Raw genomic sequence first — 26343 nt, forward strand, 5'->3', positions numbered from 1 at the left:
TTAAACTTTAAGATCAAAAGGCAGACTGGAAGTAAATATTGCAATATATATAGAAGAGTTAGAAGATCATTATCCCTAATATAAAAAGAGCTCTCAAAAATTAATAAGAAAAATATCATTCAAATTTTAACATGGAGGAAAAGAAAGATCTAAATCTAGGATATTAATAAGAAATTCAAGAAGGGACAGAAATAGGCAGGCAGTAGGATGGTGATTAAGATCCCAAATTTGGATTATAAAATTCTGGGCTCCAGTCCCAGCTCTACCCATGTAATTGTAGGTAGATTTCTTAACATCTCCAAGTCTGAATTTCACCTATTTTTAATCTGGAGGATTGTAATAATTCTTACTCCAAGAGCTTGTGAGGATTAATTTAGATAATGCTCCTTACATGGCCTTCTTGCCACTGGGCAGACGTAGAAGTCTTGAGTCTACAAGTCCTTTGATATCATCCCAGTGGGTGGGGAGGGACCACTGCATTACCCTGGGTGCCAAGTTTCTTGTGATTGTTTTTTGCTTTTTTGTTTTTGTCTTTTAATATGCTCAGGGTTTTTAGTTGTGCTTAGTGGAAGAAATAAGGAATAGTATATCTTTTCCATCTTTCTGAAAGTGAAGTCACAGCTATTTTTTTAAATGAGGTAGAACTCTGTGTATTAATACAAACACATTTTCTGTCTACTAGTATATGGGAAAAGTTACAGAATATTTTGAATACTGTGACCCCACTTTTGTTCATTAAAAACTATTTGTGGGCCAGGTGAGGTGGTTCACAATTCCTGTAATTTTAGCACTTTGGGAGGCCTTGGCAGGAGGATCACCTGAACCCAGGAGTTCGAGACCAGCCTGGGCAACATGGTGAGATGCCATCTCTACAAAAAAAAAACAAAAAAATTAGCCAAGCATGATGCCTGTAATTCCAGCTACTCCAGAGGCTGAGCTGGGAGGATTGGTTGAATCCTAGAGGTCGAAGCTGCAGTGAGCAGTTTTCATGCCATTGCACTCTAGCCTGGGTGACAGAGCGAGACTCTGTCTCAAAAAAGGAAAAATAAACAAAGCAAAACTATTTATTAGCCTCTGTGGGTGGGTCTAGGTAATCTGTTGCCAGAAATTGCCTCTGAGGAACAGAATTGAGGTGGTGCAGTGTAATTAAAGGGCTCTTTTACCTTCTTTCTACACTTAGTATGTGACTTCAGAAGAAGAGCATGTAGTATGTTAGTTTTGAAGCATGTGTTAGTTTTGAAATTCACCATGTTTATATATTTGTTTGCATTTGCATAGAAAAGATAGGGCAGGAGATTAATCAAACTAGAGAAGAAGGCATGGGGAGGAATTTTTCACTTTTTACTTATCATTTCTTTGCCATTCAAACTTTTTTTTTTTTTTTTTTTTGAGACGGAGTTTCGCAATCTTGTTACCCAGGCTGGAGTGCAATGGCCCGATCTCGGCTCACCGCAATCTCCGCCTCCTGGGTTCAGGCAATTCTCCTGCCTCAGCCTCCTGAGTAGCTGGGATTACAGGCACGCGCCACCATGCCCAGCTAATTTTTTTTGTATTAGTAGAGACGGGGTTTCACCATGTTGACCAGGATGGTCTCGATCTCTTGACCTCGTGATCCACCCGCCTCGGCCTCCCAAAGTGCTGGGATTACAGGCTTGAGCCACCGCGCCCGGCCCATTCAAACTTTTTATAACAATCTACGTTTTATATTTTAAAAATAATATAAGTTCCTAATGGTTGTATTTCAAATAATGATTCAACACATTTGAAAAATATATTGAAAAACAATCACTTGTCATTAACATAAGTCATTAAAATCTGAACACTTTAATGACTTGAATTAATTTTTCTCATTTTCAAGGAAAAATGTATTTTCTACAGGGTAAAGTTAGGAAAGATAATTTTTCTCATTTTCGTGGAAGAAATGTATTTTCTGCAGCTTATAATTAGGAAAGAAAGACTGTTTATTTGCCCAGGTGGTACCTCACGGAGAGTTCAACAATTATTATTTTCACTTACCAATGAGCCATAAATGAAATGTGTATGAGTGTATTTGTGCTAAAGAATATTTAACTACTGATTCCAGTGTTTTCTAAATGGCCACAGCATGTATCTGTCATCGACTGTTATTCTTTTATAGAACTTATGAGCTCTTCTTGAATGGTGGTACTCCTTATGAAAAAGCTGTTGACGTGGACCCTTCAGTATCCAGAAGAGGTACGGTTCCCATGTGTTGTCTTCCTTTCCTTAAAGATTGAACAAATAGTCCAGGTGCAGTGGCTCATACCTGTAATCCCAGCACTTTGGGAGGCTGAGGCAGGCGGATCAGGAGGTCAGGAGTTCAAGACCAGCCTGACCAATACGGTGAAAGCCCATCTCCACTGAAAATACAAAAATTAGCTGAGCGTGGTGGTGTGTTCCTGTAGTCCCAGCTACTCAGGAGGCTGAGGCAGGAGAATCGCTTGAGCCCGTGAGGCCGAGGTTGCAGTGAGCCAAGATTGCCCCATTGTACTCCAGCCTGGGTGACAGACAGGGTGAGACTCCATCTCAAAAAAGAAAGAAAAAAAAGATTAAACAAATAGAAGATGCAACTGAGAGGTAGCTACACTCTAATAATAAGCATAGCATTTTTCACTTGGATTCACACTTTTGAAAATATGTCATTTGATAGTAAAATTTTAATCATTTTAAGTACTTATTTTCTTGGTAACACATATGAGATGTTAAGAAATCATGAAGAATGAGGACCCTGCATTAGTTCCTTTTCATTGACCACTGAACTGATACTTGTGACTGATACTAAAGCAGGAACCGCAGCGAGGAACAGACCTCTCAGACACTGAGCTAGGAAGGAAGGGATGATTTATTTCGGCCGGCAGCAAGGCACCATAGCTGCCTAATAGCCAAGCTGGTCTAACAAAGAAAAATCTCTGTCCTTATAAAGGCTCACAACTCTAGAAATTATACGTGAAAGGGTCTTGTGTTTACTGCTTTAGAAATTACATGTGAATGGGTCTTAGGTTTACAGCTTTAAAAATTACATGTGAAAGGGCCTTGGTTCATGGAATAGGTGTCGGGTATGTGGCTTATGTGGGGGTTTGATCTTGTTTAGGTAAAAACAATGCCTTCCGGAAAGATTCCTCCATACCATGCCTTCGATCTATAGGAGAGATTGTGGTAATCAGTAGGGGTCTTATTTTTACCCTGGCTGGCAGCACCAACTAGTCCCCCTTCTGGCTGACTTCTAGCTTCTCCTTTTGAGATGCAATGCAGAAGGCTGAAGAGCATTAAGGGTCTCCTTCCTCAGTACAGAAGCAGTAGAATAGGCTAATACAGAGGGTGCCTATTGCTAGGTCAAAGGATGCAGACATTTGAAACAGTAATGTGCATGCCAAATTGCCCTCTAGAAATACTAAGCATCTTTTACTATGTTCATTAACCAGGCACTGTGCTAGAAAACGGGAGAATGAAGAGCAGGACAGATACAGTCATTGCCTTACGGGGCTCAGAGCCTGACAGATTTGGAATTCTGTTTCCACTCCTCAGCCACCCCATTTGTTTGGTGATTCTGGACACACACCACCTCTGCTGCCCCACAATGCCAGTCCTGCCTTCTTGAACAGAAAGGAGTTCAGGGTGTGTGATGCAGTTGGTTCTATCTGGAGTCAGACATGCTGTTTTCCTTTGTAATCTGGCAGCAATAATGCTGTAATTCATCAGATTTAGCAAACAATCCTGTGCCCTTAGAGAGGTCTGTCAGCTCATTTAGGGTATGTGGGTGACTCTTGCCTTTCATTTAATTCAGTACTACTCGTTGGTATATTTTCATGAAATATTTGTTTTATTATACTCATTGTCTCAATTATTTAAAGTTTTGTGACTTAGTTTTGATTTTTCTTAAAAGCACACGGCAGTGTTTTCTACCAGATGATGACAATGAGAAGACAGCCGCAACTTCTAGTAAAACTGAGATCTTTGAACAGAAGATCAAGAAATGTACTAAGGTTGGTACCTGCTTTTACCTGTCCAGTGAACTTGGGATCATTCAGCACTTGGAGACCATCTCTGCTTTTGGCTTCTCCTCCTATTTGGTCATCTTTTGTTATAATATTTTTGTTCTCTTTAATTCTTCTGCCAAAGGTAGGTAGGGAAATGGGTAATAAAGCTGAAATTAGCTTACTCTTCTACTTACTAGTTAGCTCTTCTAACCAAATCTGTCATTTGATCTAACTAGTAAATAGAAGACTTGACTAAATGGGGCTTACCAATGCCTGATTCTACCCTCAGGGAACTTTCTTTTAATATCAAGTTTATTGAGATATAATTTACATGCAGTAAAATGTATTCTTTTTAGTTTATAGTTCTTTGCATTTTGAAAAATATATACATCATGTGATTACCACTACAATCAAGATAAAGAGTATTTCCCTCACTTTAAAAAGTTATCTCATGACCCTTTGTAGTCAGCTCCCTAGCCCCAGCCTCAGGCAGTCACACCTGTTTTTCCTTCCTAGCAGTTTTGCTTTGTCCAGAATGTCATACAAATGGAATCATAACAGTAGGGAGCCTTTTGAGTCTGGCTTCTTTCACTTAGCGTAGTGCAGCTGAGACTTACCCATGCCATTGCTTGTGTCAGTAGTTCCTTTTGTTCCGAATAGTACAAACAGTCCCTGACTTACTCAAGATTTTTTAATTTTACCATGTTGCAAAAGCAAAACCCATTCAGTAGACAGTATACTTCAGTACAGATTCAATAAATTACATGAGATATTTATACTTTATTATAAAATAGGCTTTGTATTATATGATTTTGCTCATTTGTAGGTTAATATGTTATGAGTATGTTTAAGGTAGGCTGGCCTATGCTATGATGTTCAATAGGCCAGTTGTAGGCAAGACGTAGTGGCTCACACCTATAATTGGAGCACTTTGGGAGGCCAAGGTGGTAAAATCGCTTCAGGCCAGGAGTTCAAGACCAGCCTGGACAACATGGCAAGACCCCATTTCTACCCCACCCCCCCAAAAAAAATTAGCTGGATGTGGTGACACACACCTGTAGTCCCAGCTACTTAGGAGGCTTAGGTGGGAGGATTGCTTGAGCCCAAGAGGTTGAGGCTGCAGTGAGCCATGATGACATCGTTGAACTCCAGCCTGGGCAACAGAGTGAGACCCTGACTCAAAAAAAAAAAAAAGAGGCTAGGTATATTAAATGCGTTTTCAACTTACGATATTTTCCATTTATGATGGGTTTCTGGGGACATAACCCACCATAAGTTGAGGAGCATCTGAATTCCATTTGATAGATATACTACAATGTGTTTATTCATTTACAAATTGATGGGCATTCAGGTTGTTTCTAGGTTTGGGAAATTAAAAATAAAGCTACTTGAAACATTTGCGTACAAATTTTCTGCATGTGGATATATGTCTTCATCTCTCATGGGTATAAATACCTAGGAGCGAGATTGCTGGGTCATATGGAGTTTAACTTTATAAGAAACTACCAAACTGTTTCCAAAATGACTGTACCTCTTTGCATTCTCATTAGTGATGTATGAGAGTTCCAATTACTCCATATTCTTGATAGTACTTGATATGATCAGTTTTTCGGTTTTGTCCCTTCTAGTAAATGAGAGTAGTGGTTTGTCATGGTGTTTTAAATTTACATTTTCCTCAGGGAGCTTGTACACCAGTAAAATCTCAGATCTATCAGTTTTTCCCTCCGTACCCTCTTAGACAAGCCATTTGACATCTCTGTCAGGGTCGTAATGTCTACATATTTAAAATGGACATAATAATAATAATATCAACCCCATAAAGCTGTAATGAGGTTTAATGGAAAGAAAACATATAAAACACTTAGCCAGTGTTTATATTGTGTGCCACATAGTAACTAACACAATAGTGTTAGCTATAATTATTTACTACTATAATCTTCTTATATATAGATAAATATAAATATAAAGCCAGGTAGATGGTGCCATGTCATAAAATTTGTTCATATGAAGATGTGTAGTTGAAAATGAAGATTTGAAGTTGCTTTGAAGGATTGGGTAGATATGGAGGAAAGGAGCTCCGCAGAGGGCACAAGAGGACAAGAGGTGGGAGGAAGAGCATGGCATGGGACAGAGACTGTGGCAGCTGAACTCTCCCACCATGACCTGCTCATTGCTCACAGGTTATTAAGAAGTAAGTAGGTAAAGGAAGACTTAGCATACCCCTCTGAATGGTTTTTCTCATTCCAGATCATAGTCTTAGCTTAAATATCCCTTGTTCTTATCTCTACTACTGAAATTTATTTTACAATTATAGTGTTAACAGTTCAATCTTTCAATAGCCATTAATAATGTGTTCATGGGTATTATTTACTCTCTTAGCTTTTTCCCCCTTGGATGTTCATAGAGCCTGTAAATTCTCTATTTTGGCCAGTCTTTGCTTGGAAAATTGTTATTTTTTCAAGATAAGAAAGAAAGCAGCACAGTAGTAGTCTTTGTGAAAGAAAAGCCAAATCCTGTTTGGCCTCATTCTTCCTGCATCTTTGGCCTCCCTACTACTCCTGTTGATAAGCCTCCAAGAGTCCCGAAGCACTCCCATGCATGTCTTTCAAGTACAGCCCTTCATAGTGTTTCTTTGGCCCCCAAATACTGGTTTTCAGATATTTTGTATGATATCAAGATCAAATTGGACCATGTGGTACAGAGGTTAGCAAGGCAGCCTCTTCTTCTTAAGCAGTGAATGCTAATGTATATGCTGAGTTCTTAAAGGTCCTGTGTCCTTGTCCTCCATACCTCAGGACTGAGGCATTTGTTTCATTACAGCACACAATAGGCACCCAAAAAATGTTTGTGAAATAATTTCAAAGCAAAATTCTCCCTGCTAGTGTAAAAGTATACTCCTCAGGGCCTCTGCACAGCCTCCACCTGTCCCTGGCTTCCCTCTGCCTTGTCTTGGTGTGTGCTCTTCCAGAGACTTGAGTGCTGGCTTGAAATTGCCTCTCCACTTTGCATGACCCCAAACCATAAACTCCTGGGAATCTCAAATGTGAGTTGGGACACACTACTCTTGCAACTCCAGACACAGGCTGACTTGAACAGAAACCAGGTCATGGACAGTGAAACCAGAGGCCCTGGGCCTTGAAGCAGGGCTGGGGGCCATAGTGGGAGGGCTGTGCTGTGAGTTCAAGGTAAGAGGCTAGGCACCAGCCTGGGCCCTTTTGGACATCACTCTCTGAGCCTCTGCACCCTGGAGGTGCAGACTGACGCAGGACTGATCCATTTCAGCATCCTCTCCTCCCCTGACCTGCCACCTTCAGTGGGTGAGAGAACAAGACAGGTAATGACACCAACAGTCCTCCTCCTTCCCTTCAAAGGCACACCCCGCTTCTATCCTCATCCTTGCTTCTTTACAAACTTCACCTTTGTTTATGCAAACTTCACCTTTGTTTATGCCAAAAGACATAAGACAGTGTAGACAAGGCCAAGGCCAGAAAGCCTAGTTAGAGTTTGTATTTGTGCCCATTTTTACCCAGTGCCCTTGCTGGTTGGCTCTATATTGCCCTCTGATTCAGCCTGCAGTGCTACACATGTGTATCCTTTGGATATCAGGAATCCTGTGAAAATATGAATTATTTGGTGCAGACCAGTGGCACCGGAGTCCTGCTTATAGGACTTGGCAGTCTTGTTTTGTAGAGTTGGTTATGATCATGGTGACCTTGTCAACATAAGAAAAAGAGAGCAAATAGATGCTTCAGTTTCACCAAGATTTGTCTTTTAGAGCTGTTTTCCAAAGGGGTTTAACTTGATGTAATTTGACCAAAAGCATGTGTATAATCCCCTGAGAAGGGAAAGTCCTGAATTTGACTTCAGATTCCCAGTGCATGAGTTCTGAATATGAAGAAACCCTGGTCTGTAGAAGAAGGTTGCATGTGTTTCTGTGTGTGTGTGTGTGCATCTGTGTGTGTAAATTTACTATAAATTCATTATCCTTTGCTTTTTTGATGCATTCCATCTTTTTTTTCTCTTTTACTTTTATTACATTGTTGCTAAAATAAATAAGGTATTAACATTAGTTGCTTGAGGCCCATTCATTGTGTTCATTGCACTCTGCCACCAGAGTTTGTTGGTCTACATGTGAATTCATTTTTACTGAAGTGTATTTTTACTTACTTAACTCAGCTAACCTTCAGCAACCCAGAACTTTCTATTCTTCTTGAGTTTGGGAAAATCAGATGCTTTCTCTAAAAAATAATAATAAAGGGCAAGCAGCATTGGTTCATGTTGTGGGAAGGTGCCAGAAGGAAAGGAGTGCCCACACTGGGTGGAACAATGCCTGCCAGGCGGAGCAGGCAGGTCTACAAGGAGAGGGCTGAACAGAAGAAAGGAAGTCCCTACCCCTTTCCTTGGCAAAATCAATGGCTGTTCTTCATCATAAGCCCTGAATTTGGGCATGCAGCTGAAACACTGCACAATGGGACCATGGACCAATGGGCAGAACATGAACATGTTGTTCATGAACTAAGGTTCTGTCCCTGCTCATGAATATATCCATGGTCCCAGAACAACCTGATCCCTGATCCCAGGAGTCACAGCCTGATCCCTGAGGAAGCATATATTGGCATTCAGGCAGCTGAAATGGTCCCCTGCATCCGGTCTTTACAGAATTTAGCCAGGTTGGAAAAAGACAATTTGAAAAAGACAGTTTCTGACTTTGTGTATCAAATGCTGTATATCAATATAACTGTGCTAAGAGAACCTATATTTTATTTTTGGATGTTTCTAGAAATTCAGGGTTTAAAGAGTGGTCAAGGATACTTATTTAATGCCATGAAACTAATTGCCCATGGAATCCATTGCTTTTACCTCAGCACAGTGGTCACATTCATTCTGTTCTCTTCCAATAGGCTGGAAGCCTGAATATTACCTCTGTGATAATTTCCTCTTTTAAAAATCTCATCTTAGAAATTAAGATAAAGGATTAATTTACAAACAGTAAGTTCTCTTTTTAAATCTTTGATGGTTTTTCTCAGCCAAAAGACATCTTCCTTTTTGATAGAAGACAACATATCACTTGTAAGGTTTTTTGAGATCTTCTATATGGTCCTTCTTCATGCTTTATGACAGAGTTTATATATTTCTAAAAATAGTATTTAGAAAATATTTATTTAGAATGATCTAAGATATTTTCTTGACTACTTTGAAGGGTTAAATCTTGTGTTTAATATATTCCCAGTAAGTATTTACTATGTGTCATGTGTGAGAGTCTTAAAGAGATCACTTTTCATGTTTCCAGTTTATTTTGAAATCTAAATACTCAAATTTTCTATTTTTAAATTTCTGACTTTTTTGATGCTATTGTAAATTGTTTTCTTAGTTCCCTTTTCAAATTGTTTATTGTTAGTGTATAGAAATGCAATGATTTTTGCATGTTGATTTTGTATTCTGAAACTTTGGTAAAGTCATTTATTCTGAAAGTCTTTTTCATGGAATATTTCATGGAATCTTTTTCTACATATATTCTACATCATTTTGTCTGTGAACAGAGATATTTCTCCTTTTTTAGAAAAATATTTCCATTACTATGTTGAGTAATAGCAGCAGGAGCAGGATCCTTGTCTTATTCCTTATCTTAGAGGAAAAGCTTTCATTGTTTCACCATTGAGTATGTGATGTTAGCTGTGGGCTTTTCATATACGGCCTTTATTATGTTGAAGTAGTTCCTTTCTATTCCTAGTTTGTTGAGTGTTTTTATCATGAAAGGATGTTGAGTTTTGTGGTTTTTCAGCATCGGTTGAGAAAATAATGTGGGGTTTTCCCCTAAATTCTGTTAATATAGCACATTATGTTGGTTGATTTTTGGATGTTGAGCCATCCTTGTGTTCCACAAATAAATTTGACTTGGTCATGATATATAAGCTTTTTAATGTGCTGTTGAATTCATTTTGGTAGCATTTTGTTGAGGATTTTGCATCAATATTCAGGGATATTGGGCTTTAGCTTTTTTTTTTTTTCCTCTTATAGTATTGTTGGCTTTGGTACCAGGGTAATTCTGACCTTATAATGAGTTTGATAGTGTTTTCTTCTCTTCAATTTCTTGGAATAGTTTGAGGAAAATTGGTGTTAATTCTTCTTTAAATGTTTGTTAGAATTCTCCAGTGAAACCATCTGATGCTGGGCTTTTCTTTATCAGGAGATTTTTTTGATTACTGATTCAATCTCCTTACTTGTTATTGAGATTTTCTATTTCTTTGTGATTCAGCCTTAATAGGTTGTGTGTTTCTAGAAATTTGGCTATTTCATTTATGCTATCTAACTTGTTGGCATAGAACTATTTATAGTATGCTCTTACACATTTTTTATTTCTATAAAATCAGTAGTAATATCCCCTCTTTCATTTCTGATTTTAGTTGAGTCTTTTTTCCTTAGTCATTCTCACTGAAGGTTTGTCAATTTTGTTCATCTTTTTGAAGAACAGACTCTTGCTTTCATTGATTTTCTCTATTGTTTTCTATTTTTTATTTTGTCCCTCTCTAATCTTTATTATTTTTTTCCTTCTGCTAGTTTTGTTCTTCTTTTCTAGTTCCTTAGGGTATAAAGTTGGGTTGTTGACTTGAGCTCTTCCTTCTTTTTTAATGAAGTATTTATAGCTATAAATTTCCCTCCTAGGACTGTTTTCACTGTATCTTATGAGTTTTGATATGTTTTGGTTTCATTTTCATTTCTCAAGATATTTTCTAGTTTCTCCTGAGATTTCTTCTTTGAGCCATTGGTTGTTTGAGTGTGTTAATTTCCACATATTTGCGTGTTTTCCAGTTTTTATTGATTTTGATTTCTTGTTTTGTTTCATTATGATTGAAAAAAGATACTTTGTATGATTTCAATCTTTTTAAATTTATTAAGACTTATTTTTTCACTCAACATACAGTCTTTCCTGAAGAATATCTCATGTGCACTTTCGAAAATGTATATTCTGCTGTTGCTGGGTAGAGTGTTTTGTATATGTCTGCTAGATCCAGTCTACAGTGTTATTGATCTTTTGTTTGGTTGTCCTATACCTTATCGAAAGTAGGATATTGAAATCTTCTCTATTATTATAGATCTATATATTTCTCCCTTCAATTCTTTCAGTCTTTGATTCATATATTTAGGAGCTCTGATGTTTGGTGCATATATGTTTATAACTGTTACATATTCTGAATGGACTCTTTTATGATTATACAATATCTTTCTCTGTCTCTTGTAACTTTTTTTGTCTTGAAGTCTATTTTGTTTGATATCAGTATGGCTAAACATGTTTTCTTTTGGTTGCTATTTATATGGAATATATTTTTTTGTATTCTTTTCTTTTCTACCCATGAGTGTCCTAAGTCTAAAGTGAGTCCTTATACATAGCATATAACTAAATGTTGTTTTTTTTAATGCATTCTGCCCATCTATATCTTTCAATTGAGGAGCCTAATTTGTTTAGATTTAAAGTGATTACTAATAGAAAAGGACTTACTTTTGCCATTTTATTACTTATTTTTTGCTTTTCTTATGCCTTTTTTTTTTTTTTTTTGGTTCTTAATTTCCTTCCTCACTGATTTTCTTTGTGTTTGATTTTTCATAGTGACAAATTTTGATTCTCTTTTCATTTCCATTTGAAAATATTCTATAGATATTTCCTTTGTGGTTACCATGGTATTACATATAACATCCTAAAGTTTTAATGATATATTTTAAGCTAATACCAACTTAACTTGGTATTACATATAACATCCTAAGGTTATAGCAATCTAGTTTAAACCAATACCAACTTAACGCCAATATTGAATTATTTTTTGTTTTCTACTTCTTACTATATACCAGACATTACATTAAGTACTCCGTACTTACTTCATTTTTGTTGTTGTTGTTGTTTTGTTTTGTTTCATTTTTTTGAGACAGAGTCTTGCTCTGTCACCCAGGCTGGAGTGCAGTGGCCTGATCTCAGCTCACTGCAACCTCCACCTCCCAGGCTCAAGGGATTCTTCTGCCTTAGCCTCTGAGTAGCTGAGATTACAGGTGCCCACCACCACATTTGGCTAATTTTTGTATTTTCAGTAGAAATGTGGTTTTACCATGTTGACCAAGCTGGTCTCAAACTTCTGACCTCAAGTGATTCACCATCTCAGCCTCCCGAAGTTTTGGGATTACAGGTGTGAGTCACCATGCCTGCCCCACACTTCATTTTAATCCTTTTAGTAAATTTCTGAAATGCAAGTATTACTGTTTGTATCCAATAATTAAGGAAACCAAAGCACAAGGAGATTAATTTAAAGTCACATAGCTAGGAAGTGACAAAGTCAGGACTTATTCCAGGTCTGTCACACCCTCCTATGTTCCACCCAGTACTGTGAACAGCCCGAATTTGTATTTCCTCTGCAGTCATCAAATCAGGCGTGGCAGCCACATGCCTTTGTTAAAGCTTGTAGCTGACTAGTCCTTTTTTATCCAAAACATATAATTGGTGCTTTCTCTTTTTTATCTGACATTTAACATAGGTGTATATGCTAAAATGAAAGCACAAAAATGGTAATACAGAGTTGAGACTTGAAAGTGTAAACAAATACAAAAAATTATCTGAAATTTAATGTGACCTACTTTTAGTATAAATTTTTCTTTAAATTGTTAAATATGTGTTCCAGTAATGAAGCAGAATTTGGGACCATTTATTAAAGTAATATACATCAAAAAACATTGTAGGTTGGATTGTCTAATGAATACATTTTTTTCTTCTTTAATAGTCTACTTCCAGAAACATTAATTGGAAGTATGTGTTCCATTCACTTGTTGATATTTTATCGACAAATTCTTGGAGATGTGCTCCTGAAAGACAGGATGAGCTTGCAAAGTACGGGTAAGTGGGCTTTGCCATTTCCTTTTGTGCAGTAATGCTTCATGCTCTGAGTAAAGGTAACCTATATCAACTTGTATCTTCCGTTTCTGATTGTGACTTTTGGAATAAAATATTTAGAACAGCATTGTTGTTTATACATTACTTATGGGACATCTTTGGATGCAGAACTTTGTGAATTAAATACATATTCAGTTCTTTCAAACATAGTATTTTCACATTTCAAATTCCAGAGTTTTGAGATCCCAAGACTCAGATATAGTAATATTTTCCCTTAATGTCTCTGAGTAATCTGTTTATTCCCATGTGTTTGGTGTGCACATCATCATTTTGAAAAGAAACCAAAATCAACCATCATAGCTGGTTCTTAGTGCATGAAGTGTAAACATCAAATAGATTAGTTAAAATAGGTGAATCCAGACACAGAGTATTAGGGTGTTCTGTGTACTGTCTGTATTCTTGAAACTTCTTTGTAGGTTTGAAATTTTTACCAAGTAAAATGTTAATAAATAATTTTAAAAATCAATGAGTCGCCATATATGATTGAACTACAAAGAAAAATGCATGTGTTATAATAATTGCCTCCAAAAAGAAAAACAGTTTAATTTTATTGGCTCTTCTTTCATTGAATAAATCAGTAAGCAGATATGTGTACTGAGTACCTGCTATGTGTCAGATACTATGCTAGACCTAGTGATGAATGAGACAGGCATAGGTGTCCCAGGCCTCAAACACATAATTACCTAAATAATCCTTTCCACCCTTTTGAAATAAGTGCTGTGAAGGAAAATACACAACAAGAGCATGCACTGGGAAGACTTGACTAATGTGTAGGGCAAGGAAAGACTTCTTTGAGTGAGTAATGTTTAACAAAAGATGTGAGAGAGGAATTAGACCTATGAGGGAAGTGTGTGGGGAAGGATTCTTTCTGGATAGAGTGACCAGCATGTCTGAAGATCCAAGGAAAGAAGACATGCATGTGTTGGAGGGCTTGAAATTGAGGCAGGCCAGTGCGGATGGAGCAGAGTGAGTGAGGCTTAGCATTTGTGGACAAATAATGTTCATAGGCAGGACTCCTCTCCCAGGGAGTTATCACCTGGATAGATAGGTAGAAGTGGAACTCAAAGGCAGAGGGGCACAGAAAGTTCTCAAGGAATCGTTATAACTCTTAAGGAGGAGAACAGATAAGCCTTTTAATCACCATTGCCTTTGAATTCATTTTGATGACTCTCCAAAGACTTCATAAGTAATATGACTTCTTGAAGAGGTTAAGGCTTGTTAGTTCTCCGAATAGGTAAGAAGTTTTCTCAGAACTGGTGACTTTGTTTGAATTTAATTATCATAATGAAATATCCTAATAATATCTAAAGAATGAATTTTTCTCTACTGAGGACACCAGATTATAGAATACCTTGCCCTTGCCATTTCAAAAGTGTCTGCTATGGTTTAAATATATCCCATTTAAAATTCATGTTACCAATGTAATGGTATTGCAAGATGGGGCCTTTGAATGGTGATTAGGCCATGAGGTCTGTTTTCTTATGAACGGGATTAGAGACTCTTGTAGAAGGGCTTGACAAGGAAATTTGTCTCCCTTACCCTTTTGCCTTCAGCCACATGAGGACACAGTGTTCCTCTGCTCTGGAGGATGTTGTAAGAAGGCCCTCACTAGACACTAAATGCCAGTACCTTGATCTTAGATTTCCCAGCCTCCAGAACTTTGAGATATAATTTTCTTTTGTTTGTAAGTTACCCAGCCTTGGGTATTCCATGACAGCAGCACAAATAGACTAAGACACGTCTTTCCTGGTGTGCTGCTTTGCACATGTTTTTCATGTGCCATTATCTATTGTGAAATGTCAATATCTCCTCCACCATGTTTGGTTATATGGCCAGAATCCTCAATTCCTAATTCTTCCCATTTCACCTACCACTCTCTGCTGGCTCCAGACACAAGTTTGGGTCCTTCCCTGAGCACTGGTGGACTGGAATCAGACCTGACTGGAATCAGACCTGAGCAGCAGTCCCTCTGCCTCCTTTCCCCTGGTGCTTCCTGGTTTCCGCTCAGTCTCCCAAGAGGAGGGCTACCTGTAAGGAGAAGATTCCTTTTACCATGCCACAGCCATAAGGAAGAAAGAGAAGTTGAAGAACAACATAGAAGAACAAAATTTTGCCTCCTTGCCCTCACTCTAAAAGCTCCATTAATTTGGTACAAGAGCTCGCCAGGATATAGGTATAGGGGCAGATGAAGGTTGAGGGGACAGCTTTGAGCTCTCCTAGAAGTCAAAGCGTGTAGACTATGTTATCAACAAATCATTTGGCACAATAATTTTCATCTGAATATTTTTGGGTCGATTGTAATAAAATCCATCCAGCGAAGTTTGCGTAAAATTCTTTCTGTTGTTTTGCATTTCAGATTTAATTAGTCATCCCATGCTGGCCACCTTCCCCATGCTTTTGGAGCAACCTGATGTGATGGATGCCCTCAGGGTAGGTAGCATGCATTGCAAAGGAAACCTGCTGGCTTTTGGAAGCAGTTACACACTCTGTGTTAATGAGTTCTGTCACCTGGTCTAGGCTATTTTTACTAGGCTGATGTCTTCCAATTGCTGTCCATTGTCTAGGTAAATCAGTCTCATCTTTCCCATGTTAACATGAATTCCCAAGGGCTGCCCTCCCTGACCCAGTGAGCAGATGAGTGCCTGCTGTGTATGCTATTACAATCTTTGCCCGTTTTTTTTCTTTGCTTAAAATGGCCACTGATTGTGACTTAAGAGCAAAAATCCAAAATGGTCTGTAAGATAAATCAATTGAGTTTCCAGAGGAGAGTCCAGGGCATGCATACCATCTTTAATTTAATTCCATGTATGCTATTTGCTGTCTGAAATTTTATGTTAAATCACATGAAATCTCCCAATTTTCAGCTATTTTTGGCCTAAGAGGCAGTTTCATATGGTTTAGCCTAATACATCAAGGTTAATAAGTATTAGAAGAACTCTCTGCATGCAAGGCAGATACACAGGTAACATGAGAAGTGCCATGGGGGAGGTATAACCCAGGACCTTGAAGATTTAAGGAAGACAGCAAAGAAGGAATCAAATTGTGTTTCCTTAGAGAGGTCCGGAGTGAGAGAGCCTCATAAAGGCCAGGGCCAAGAGGATTTTGACCTGCTGAGATGGGGGTGAAGACATTGCAGGTGGAAGGGTTAGCATGAGCTGACATTTGAGGCAGGAAGGAATAGAGCTGACGGTCTATCTTGGCATGTCAGATGCAAGTAAGGGAGTGGTAGGTAGATGAGCAAAGTAAGCCTGAGTCTTGGTGTGGGGCTGAGGGCTGTGGTAGGTCATGGGTAACCCAGGAAGGTTTCTTCTTTAGGCAAACTCTGCCAAGTGCAGAGAGGCAGAACATGTGCAAGAGGGAGGTGAGCATATCACGGGATGACTCCTGTTGATAAAAAAAGAGGTCATATGGGCCTGACAGCAGAAACAGAAGGAGGACTCAGTCGTCTACAAATATTCTTTTTTTTTTTTTTTTTGAGATGGAGTTTCGCTTGTTACCCAGGCTGGAGTGCAAGGGCGCGATCTCGGCTCACCGCAACCTCCGACTCCTGGGTTCAGGCAATTCTCCTGCCTCAGCCTCCTGAGTAGCTGGGATTACAGGCACGCGCCACCATGCCCAGCTAATTTTTTGTATTAGTAGAGACGGGGTTTCACCATGTTGACCAGGATGGTCTTGATCTCTTAACCTCGTGATCCACCCGCCTCGGCCTCCCAAAGTGCTGGGATTACAGGCTTGAGCCACCGCGCCCGGCCATATTCTTATTAGACTTTGAAACGAATTCATATGCTGCCTTGGCTGGGGTGGGGGGTGTTAACAGTAACAATGACATTTTCAACAGAGATGTTTAAGAAAATGTTCATGGTGCATACGATCTCCTGTAATTTTAGATAGGTTCATCTGGCACTATAGCTAGATAATGCAGAATTTCTCTTTCTTCTATAAAATTACTAGTGTAATAATCATTCATTATATAGACCATATATACACTGATTTATTCAACCAAGATTTCACAAGAGCCCACTATGCATTAATATAAGTCATCGTGTTGGCCACAGGAATATTTCCCTAGATGTGTAACAGTCAGGAATCTGGACCTTGTTCTTAGGAAGAAACTTAGGAACCCTAATCTAGTCTAAAATCTGCATTTCCCTGATGAGCAGACAGCTCAGAGACATGTAGTGACCTGGCCAGCCATGGAGCTCAGCAGTGAGAAGTGAGCTCCAGCCAGGGCTGTCCCTGCAGGTCAGCTTTGGGTGCGCCCAGAATGTGCCACAGGCTGCTCAAGAAAAGGCATGTGGGCAAAGTTGTGCACATAGGATATTTAGTGAAAAAATCCCATTTGAGGCATACTAAATATATTTAAATATATATATACATTTATGTATCTGCCTATGAGAAGATCTGGAAGAATATATTCCAGAGAAGTATCAGTGAATACCATTGAATCTTGGATTATTTTATCTACATTTTCTTAATTTTTTCCACATTAAATTATTTGTATAATGATAATTTTTGAAAAGAAAGTGGTGGTTTCTACACTCATGAGCCTTCTTCTCTCTGTGTCATAATACACTATTACTTAGGAGAAGCTCAGCTGTGCTGTGGTGTTCGGCACAGGTTTCTTTCTCACCCATGGTATGTATCCAGCATGGATCAGTGGAAGATGCTGCTCCACAGTCACCCAAAAGTACAGACTGGTGGAGCCTCCACTGTCTCACAGTACCATCTGGAACAAATAGCTGCCTCTGTTGCCAGTTTCCCTGCAGAAGAGGGAGAATAGAGAATTGTTCTTAGACTTTCACTGCCTTTGCTCCAAAGGGGCCTGGGCCACTTCTGCTCACATTGCATCGGCCCAAACCAGTCACATGGTCCATTTAACTTCAAAGGGGGCATAGTCTTTTTTTTTGTTCCAGAAGAAAGGAAGTGGATCTTGGTGAGGTAATAGTGAACTTTAACATGTTTGCTGTTCCCAGATGAGTTACTCTAAGTGAAACATCCTACTGTTTGTTGGTGACTCAGTTAAAAATGAGGTGGGACATTGACATGTAACTAACAAACAACAGGCAGATTTTGCCAGACACTAGGTTTAAATTTGCTAAGTGATATTCACGTTAAGCCATATTATTAGGTTGGTACAAAAGTAATTGCAGTTTTTGCCATAAAAGTGATAGCAAAAAAATCACAGTTACTTTTGCACCAACCTAATAAAATTTAAAATGTACAGCATGTGAGCCTCCTAGTGTTTACTTACCTAGCACAGTTCAGTTTGTGAATGACATTTTAATAAGAAGAAGAATGGCACCCAGCCTGTTTAGTAAAACACTTTGGTTCTCTTAAGGGTCCACTTCAAACTCTCAAGGACCCATAGGCACCGCAGTTAATAGGGTGGAGGACTATAGTCCCTTCACATGGTAATAGGTATGAACATTCCAAGATACTCTCATGAGTAGCATAGTCTGTTATCTCCTGGTAAGAAACATTTTGTCAGTGCATCATTGTATGGAGAATCTCCTTCTTGGTGCCGTATGTTATATTCAACCCAGGGTCTCCCTGCTGAGAAAGGTCTGATGCTTTCAGGGTACCCATAATATCAGGTGCCAACAGGAGGATATCTGCTGACTTGCACAGAACCCAGACCCTGGAACAGGCAGCTATGAAACTGGTCATATTCCACCCACGCATTCAGTTTGCCAGGAACTGGCACTGTGAAAGTCTTAAATTCATACTTCTATGGGACTGATTGAATTCTGGGGTTTCTATTTATTTAAGGAAGTTTCTGTGAAGCCTTGTGAATGGATTAGAAATATTTATTTACAAATTTGTATTTCAGTCTATCTCATTCTGACCATTGTCATCATTCATAACAAAATTGTAGCAAAGTTTGGTATTTTGCAATGTTTTCCATTTTCATTACTGTCTTACTTGGAAAGCTTAATACCATTTTATTATTCAGGTGCTGTGTTTGTATAGTTTGCATGGATGTGTTAGTGTTTCACTGATTCTATTCTTAAGTTAGTTTTGATTTATAATTATCATGGGCTGCTAAGGTATCTTTCATAGATACATCTGCCTAGTCATTCTGCCTAGTCATTTGCAATAGATGCCTAATTACAGATTCATTTCTTGCTTGTATAGAATCTGTACAGCATTTTTAACCCTATCCATAAGTTTATTTACAGAGTGAAGTTGCAGAAGTGTTGCAAGGACTTGTTACTACTTGGACTAATACAACATTTCTGTTTGCTCTTTAGAGTTCCTGGGCTGAAAAAAAAAGTATGTTAAAAAGATCAGAGAAGGTAATAAGATTTTCCACACTGAACTTAATATTTGCAGTACCTGGTGTTTGCTTGCCCATTATAATGTTTCTTTTTTAGCAAAAGTAGCCATAGTCATAATCCCTCTTAACCAAGGAAACTGTGTCATTATGGCTGCAAAAACACATTCCAAGAGGGTTATGCATGATTGTTAACTAATGTGAGAAGGAACACTTGTTCAAGACAGTCATTTCAGATTACTGAGTTTTATTTAAAGAAAGGGGAAGTTTTTAAGCCAAAGTCTCTCAGTTGTATATCAAGTTTCTTTTATTTTTAAAAAACTTCTCTAGCTCTCAAAGCCCGTATCAGGTAAATAGAAGGAAAAACAAAAAATTGGCCTGAGCTGTACCATATATTGAAAACAATGCATTGCTTCTGCTTATATTGCTATAAAATCATTGTAACTACCAATCTGAACTGCTTTAATCAGTGAGTAGTGGTTTGGTTGCTCTCATCCAGGATTTGGCAAATGTTTCTGGGAAGGGCCAGATGGAAAACCATTTTGGCTTTTCAGGTCTTATGGTCTCTGTCACAGTACTCAACTCTGGTGTTGCAACACAAAAGCAGCCACAGACAATATGTAAATATAACCAAGTGTGACTGTTTTTCTATAAAACTTCATTTATGAAAAGAGGTGGCAGGCCACATTTGGCACATAGTCCATACTTTACCAATGCTGATCTAAAATATGCATTATCTACAAGGAAAGTGAAAGAACAAATGAGCTGAAAACCCTGAAAACTGGGAAACGATTTCTAGATTGTATCCTTATTTGAGCCTCCGTTTGATCAGTACCATCTACATACATGTGACCTTTGCCAAAACTGTCAGGTTTAGTGCTATTCTAATACAGCAGTGGGCAAGGTGCTGGCCTCAGGCCTGTAGACATTGCCCTTGTGTGGACATGTGTGGTGGGATGGGTGATAGCTCTGTGTAGACTCTGCTGCCTAGGGACAGTTCTGCCCTCAGCTTGTTGTGCTCTCTGAGATTCCCACCATGGCCTGTGGGCATCGGGGCTTGACATGGGTACAATTGATACTGCACCATTCTTATCTGAGAAGGGTCTGACATCCTCATGATCAAAGGACCCCTCAACCTCCATCCCAGGCTTTGCTGGAAATAAGCCAACAACTTCCCTGGATTCCGTGCAGAACACCTGCGACACTTCTTTTAGATAACATGACAATTACCTCTGATACGCTGTCAGTAAGTAGGTACAGCTGATGTGGCATCGTTTTAGTTATATTTACCTGGAATCACACTGGGGTCACCAGAATTAGACTTCATCACCTTGACAGAACGTGTGAGACATCCTCCATGGAGCTTAGGAGACACCCTGGTCTCATGGAGACATATAGAGGCTCTCTCAGGGAGAAGCACTGCAGTGTGTGACTCTTACTTACTCCCAATTCTGAGGTGCTGTGTTCTGCCTGAGCAGCTGGCTCAGAGTCAGTACCTGCCAGGCACTAATGGCACCCTCCATCCCACCTTTTAGGTGGCTTTTAGTTAATAGAGTTCATAGAATCTAACACTTTAAAAATAACGATATTATTTGTGGGGGTCGTGTTTTCCCAGAGAGACAAAGAGTTCCTGAAGTCCACGTTTCTCCTGGTTTACCATGACTGTGTGCTCCCACTTCTCCACTCTACACGCCTGCCCCCATTCAGGTGGGCAGACAAAGAGACTGAGGCTGCACGATGGAAAATTATCACTGACTTCCTTAAGCAAAACCAAGAAAACCAGGGCGCCCTCCAAGCTCTGCTGTCACCAGATGGAGTTCATGAACCTTTTGACCTTTCAGAGCAGACCTATGACTTCTTGGATGAAATGAGAAAGAATGCAGTGTGACAGTGGCAGCCTCTAGCCCTCAGCTTCCAACAGAATTGGATGGACCTTTCACGATTACCTGAATAAAATGACAGAACCAAAAATCACTGTCACTTTACAACTTAGGCTTTACTCTTTTCTTTGTACATACCCTATTTTTAAAGAAATGTTTATGCAATAATTTAAATATTTTTGAAAACTATTAGGAGTACTGTCATATCTAAATTGAAACAATTTTTTTCCAAAAAGCCAGCTGCTTAAGTTAATGATGTAGATTTCTGTAAAAGCAAGATTTTGTCAAAAGCTAAATTTATGATTATTAAAGAAAGTGTAAAAACAACCCACAGAATGGGAAAAGATATTTGCAAATCATATAACTGATAAGGGTCTAGCATCCAAAATATTTAAATTTATGAGTGTTAATAAAAGTTATCTTGTTCAATGAAGAGGAAGTTAAAGTGATCCATCTGAGAAAGTTGTAATCACTTAATTCAGTCAGATACTTGAATGTGATTTACCTCTAATTAGGTACAAAAACAGAATTACTTCTGCCTTTTTAAATCAAGAAAATAAGTGCTCTGTCAAAAGAACAAAAACAAACTTTCAGGCACTGGAGAGTGGAATTGATTCATCCTTTCAAAGAAGAAAGATGAGGTACTCAGGTTCTGTTGCATTTCAGATAAACTTGCAACTGCTGGTAAAACGTCCCAAGTCTTTCCTTTTAGTGATAAATAGTAGCAGCCTGTGTTAATGGAGCACCTACTGTGTGTCTGAGCATTTCTCATTAGCCTACTATAGGAGATAGGTACTGTTTTTTTTTATTACTACTGAAGAAACAGGCCAGGTAGGTAAAGTAATTTGCCTAAGGTCACAGGTAATAAGTGACACAGCTAATATTCCAAGTAAAGATACCGTGTATAATTTTCTACAACCTAAGATGTTCTGTCTCATCAGCGCAAACCTTTAAGAATTCCTTGTGAAAATAAAGTATGAGAAAGAGTTTAACCTAAATAATTAGAATCCCGTTAGAGGTACTTGTTTTTTGATGGCATACTACCTTAAAAGAGGCATTTATTTTTAGAGACCTGTCATGCTATGAAACTTCTGGGCTATGTGTTAGCTAACATATCCTAAACCCTTAACCTAAACTTAACTTGAGCCCCAGTCTTGGAAATTAACATGGTGTGAAAGAGTTCCCAGGCCAGGCGCAGTGGCTCACGCCTGTCATCCCAGCACTTTGGGAGGCTGAGGCAGGTGGATCACCTGAGGTCAGGAGTTCGAGACCACCCTGGCCAACATGGTGAAACCCCATCTCTACTAAAAATACAAAATTGGCTGGGCATGGTGGTGTGTGCCTGTAATCCCAGCTACTTGGGAGGCTGAAGCAGGAGAATTGCTTGAATCCAGGAGGTAGAGGTTGCAGTGAGCCGAGATTGTGCCATTGCACTCCAGCCTTGGCAACAAGGGTGAAACTCTGCCTCAAAAAAAAAAAAAAAAAAGGAAGAATGGGTTCCCAGGCACAAATGTGACAAGTGAGAACTGGGCCTCAGAAAAAAGATTTCATTCTCCAGGAACTGGTTTTAGGAGCTCTCTCCCTGTGGGTGCCCTTCTGCCCTCAATCACACAATACAAGGCTAAGTGTGGCAGACACCTTCCTTTTGCCCATCAGCTGCCTGGGCATGCTGACAAGGTGGTGCTCTGACTTCTCTAGCACGGTGGCCCTCCCCAGCTCCTGCTCTCAAGGAGAGGGCTTTGCCTTTCATATGGAGGTGGTAAGTGTGCACAGAGACATTTTTCCTACTGTTACTGTGTTGCCTCATCTTACTCTTAGTCCCATGCCATCCTGTTTTTGAAAGAACATAAGCCCATATCACTCCTCACTGTGAAAGTCATTTCTCTGTAGAATCTATAATTCCTTAGCTTCACCTTTTTATTTTTTATTTTTATTTATTTTTTGAGGCAGGGTCTCACTGTGTCACCTAGGCTGTAGTGCAATGGTGCAATCACGGCTCACTGCGGCCTCAACTTCCCTGGGCTCAGGTGATCTCCCACCTCAGCCTCCTGAGTAGCTGAGAGCACACACATATGCCACCATGCCTGGCTAATTTTTGTATTTTTTTTTTTTTTTTGTAGAAACTGTCTCACTGTGTTGCCCAGGCTGGTGTCGAACTCCTAGATTCAAGCAATTCTCCTGCCTCAGCCTCCCAAAGTACTGGGAATACAGAGCCACAATGCCTGGCCATCTTTTTATTTTTTATTTTTAACCATTTAACTTATTTTTAGCATTAAGCCATGGGTGGGGAATTTTGAATGAAAGAAAATGCTAGTGAATTTCTTTCAGTGCATATACAATATGAAAGAAAAGAAAGCTTTTTTCAGAATGTGTTTTCCAAGACTGTCTTCCATGTTCATTTGAGAATGTGTCATGAGCTGACAAATGTGGACAACCTCATAGTGTCTGACACATTAGGAAAGTATAGGGACACCAGAGAAAAAGTTTCAGTGAAGCTTTGGCCAGAAAGTGAGGTACATCTGGAAGGGAGAGACCCAGGGGTGTGGGCATTTCTGCTGTAAGAGACTCCATCTTCTCTTCAGTCAGTGGAATCTTTCTTTTTTTCTTTTCAAACAACAAAATCTCTGTGACTTTAAAGGCCACTTACTGGCTTCCAAAACAGGAAGAGGTTGTCAAGGAGCCAAAAACATCTTGGAAATGAGTCCTCCTAGGTCTGTGTCAAGGAGTGTGACTTTAGCAACTCACTGAAATAATCATAAGAGTCATGGTGGTGGGTGGGCAGGCAGCAGCAGAGTGACTAGCAGGCCTTCGCTGAGTGACCACACATGTGGTGCCTACTCACGAGACCAGGGGGACTCACCACATCTGAATCACAGAAAGGTGGGCGGGTTGGGGAGTCTGAACTGCAAATTCTCGTGGCCCACTCCTCTCCACCCCCTCAACCTCTTTTAATTGGTTGAGTGTCATATCCATCAGGTCTGCAGAGGTGAAAAATGTTGCAACTCGCTTGCCTGGGTGCTTGGGATGAATGTCTAGGGGCAGAGGCAGATATTAAAGAGGAGATATAGTCTCTGTCTTCAATGGTTTTATGATCTAATGTGCAAGGCCAGAGCAACTCACATAAAACCAGCTGAAATACATAATACCATGTACAAATGGAGCGAGTTTGACTTGCCAACCCAGTAGCAGTTGGGAAACTATCAGTTTAACATAGGAGGCCAGCAGTGTCCTCTTTCAGCGGAGGGCTTTGTCAGTTTGCAGCATTATAGGACATCCTTTGCTGTGAACTGCCTCAGCTTCCTCTTGTGTGAAGCATTCTAACTTGGGAGGCTTTCTTGGGGTGTGGAGGTGATCAGAGACAGCTGTCACCTAGCTGCTGTGATTTGTTTCCTCAAAACAGAGAGGCAGAGAGAGAACCTTACTTAGGGCACTTTGCATCTAAGTGTTATGACTGTCCATTCCTCATTTACTCAACAAGTGTTATTGAGCACCTACCGTGCTCCAGGCATAGCACTGGGCTTTGAAGATAGAGTGAGAGCAGCCCTGGCAAGATCTCTATCCTTAGAACGCATGAGGTGGACAGTAATCACACAACACAAAAATTCATTGCAACAGTACTATGGCTTGCGCTGTTAATGGCCCTGTGGCAGGCACAAAGTCAATGGTAAGTGTGCAGGCATTCCTTCCTGTCCTCTCTGTCCCTCTCCCAACCCCACTGTCTGTTGTTGAGGACCAGTTGGATTCAAATAAATTTTCAAATGAATCCCTGACTATCTGAATTCCCACATTTACCATCTGAATTCCCACATTTACTATCTGATGCATGGATTTGGTGACACTGTATCCCTCAAAACTCAAACTTGCTATCTGAATTCTGTTATTTGAATGCAGTAACCAAGTCAATTTGGATACAGATTGATGGGTATAAAGATAAGTGAATGGGCCAGGTGCAGTTGCTCACACCTTTGGGAGGCCAAATCAGCAGATTACTTGAGACCTGGTATGCAAGACTAGCCTGGGCAACATGGTGACACCCCCATCTCCACAAAAAATACAAAAACTAGCTGGGTATGGTGGTGCAGGTCTGTAGTTCCAGCTACTCCGGAGGCTAAGTTGGAGGATTGCTTGAGCCCAGAAAGTTGAGTCTGCAGTGAGCTGTGAAAGGCTATGGGCTATACTGTCTCATAGGCAGGAATGTGGAGGTTGAGGATGTTCTGACTCAGTGATGACTGATACTGAATGAGATGTCAGGTCTGTGCAGCAATATAAAACAGAAATCATTAATGGAATACAGCTCACACTCGGGACTTTGGTAGTGTGTCTGTCCTTTAGTCCTTTTCTGACTATACATCAGACAGACTGGACCTTAACCTGCTCATTTGCATCTGACTTTGTGAGCAAAGATTAATAACTTTGCAGAACTTTGTCCTTTCAGAGGCCATTTTGAGGAATATAAGGGTCTCCATGCTTTCTCAACTCTTCTCCAGGTAGGAATCTCTGGATGACCCAGACGTTATCCGATGGAGTCCTTCCTCTTTCCTGGCAGCTGTGCTGTACTTGCCCAACTCTAGAGACACAAGGAGCCAGACTCAATTCTGCCTCATGGCTATGAACATTAACCACAATGTCTTCCCAAGTCAATTGGTGTGTGCATTCTATCTACTCCATTTGAGAGTTAAAGAGATGTTGATTTATAGAAATAACAGTGGCAATCTAGTTGTGCCTAGCAAGCCAGAGCCAGTGGGACATGTGTGTTCTTGCAGCAGAAAAGGTGAGAGCTGTGCTTCTATTTTTACAGTGGGAAGCTACTGTAGTGGACATCTGGTGTTTCTGCTGCCCAGGCTCCATATACTTCTGTCCTGGTAACGTCACCTCCCGCTTGAGTGGCATTTTTCAAGTCATTGGATGAAGTCTAGCCTGAAGCGACTTTTACCTCTGAACTTCTAACTTCCTGAGGTAGTAAGTTCCCTTCATCACTAAAGCCAGTTAGAAAGGATTTTTCTAACATTTGTTATTGAAAGAATCCCAATGGATGCAAGTGTCTATTCTTTCCCCCAAGTATCTCTGGATTTCTTCTGACCCGTCTGTTCTTTTTCATGCAAGTAGTAAATTGTTTCTGAAAAAATAGATAAAGCAATTTCTTAGTGGGAAAAGGGTTTAATGAAGAGGAGTCAATAAGGAGATAAGCAGTTGTCTCCAAAGTCTTTGTGACTGTTTTCATGACTGTTTCAATCATTTAAAAACATTTATTCAAAAAATATG

The 26343-nt window shown here is 39.6% G+C and overlaps 1 protein-coding gene across 1 annotated transcript in view; it reads left to right on the plus strand.

Moving 5' to 3' along the window:
• Nucleotides 1–21189, plus strand: part of LOC105712056 (nephrocystin-1) — a 73452-nt gene extending 52263 nt beyond the window's left edge. The window contains 6 exon segments of the mRNA XM_064371680.1: nucleotides 2138–2214; nucleotides 3902–4001; nucleotides 12758–12870; nucleotides 15284–15357; nucleotides 19179–19223; nucleotides 20817–21189. Of these exon segments, the coding sequence (XP_064227750.1) occupies nucleotides 2138–2214; nucleotides 3902–4001; nucleotides 12758–12870; nucleotides 15284–15357; nucleotides 19179–19223; nucleotides 20817–21089 (682 nt within the window). The 3' untranslated portion in view covers nucleotides 21090–21189.
• Nucleotides 21190–26343: the final 5154 nt, after the last annotated feature.

The sequence above is a fragment of the Aotus nancymaae genome, unplaced genomic scaffold, assembly GCF_030222135.1.
Source record: "Aotus nancymaae isolate 86718 unplaced genomic scaffold, 86718_ANA_hifiasm-v0.15.2.pri h1tg000155l, whole genome shotgun sequence".
In the NCBI taxonomy this organism is placed as follows: Eukaryota; Metazoa; Chordata; class Mammalia; order Primates; family Aotidae; genus Aotus; species Aotus nancymaae.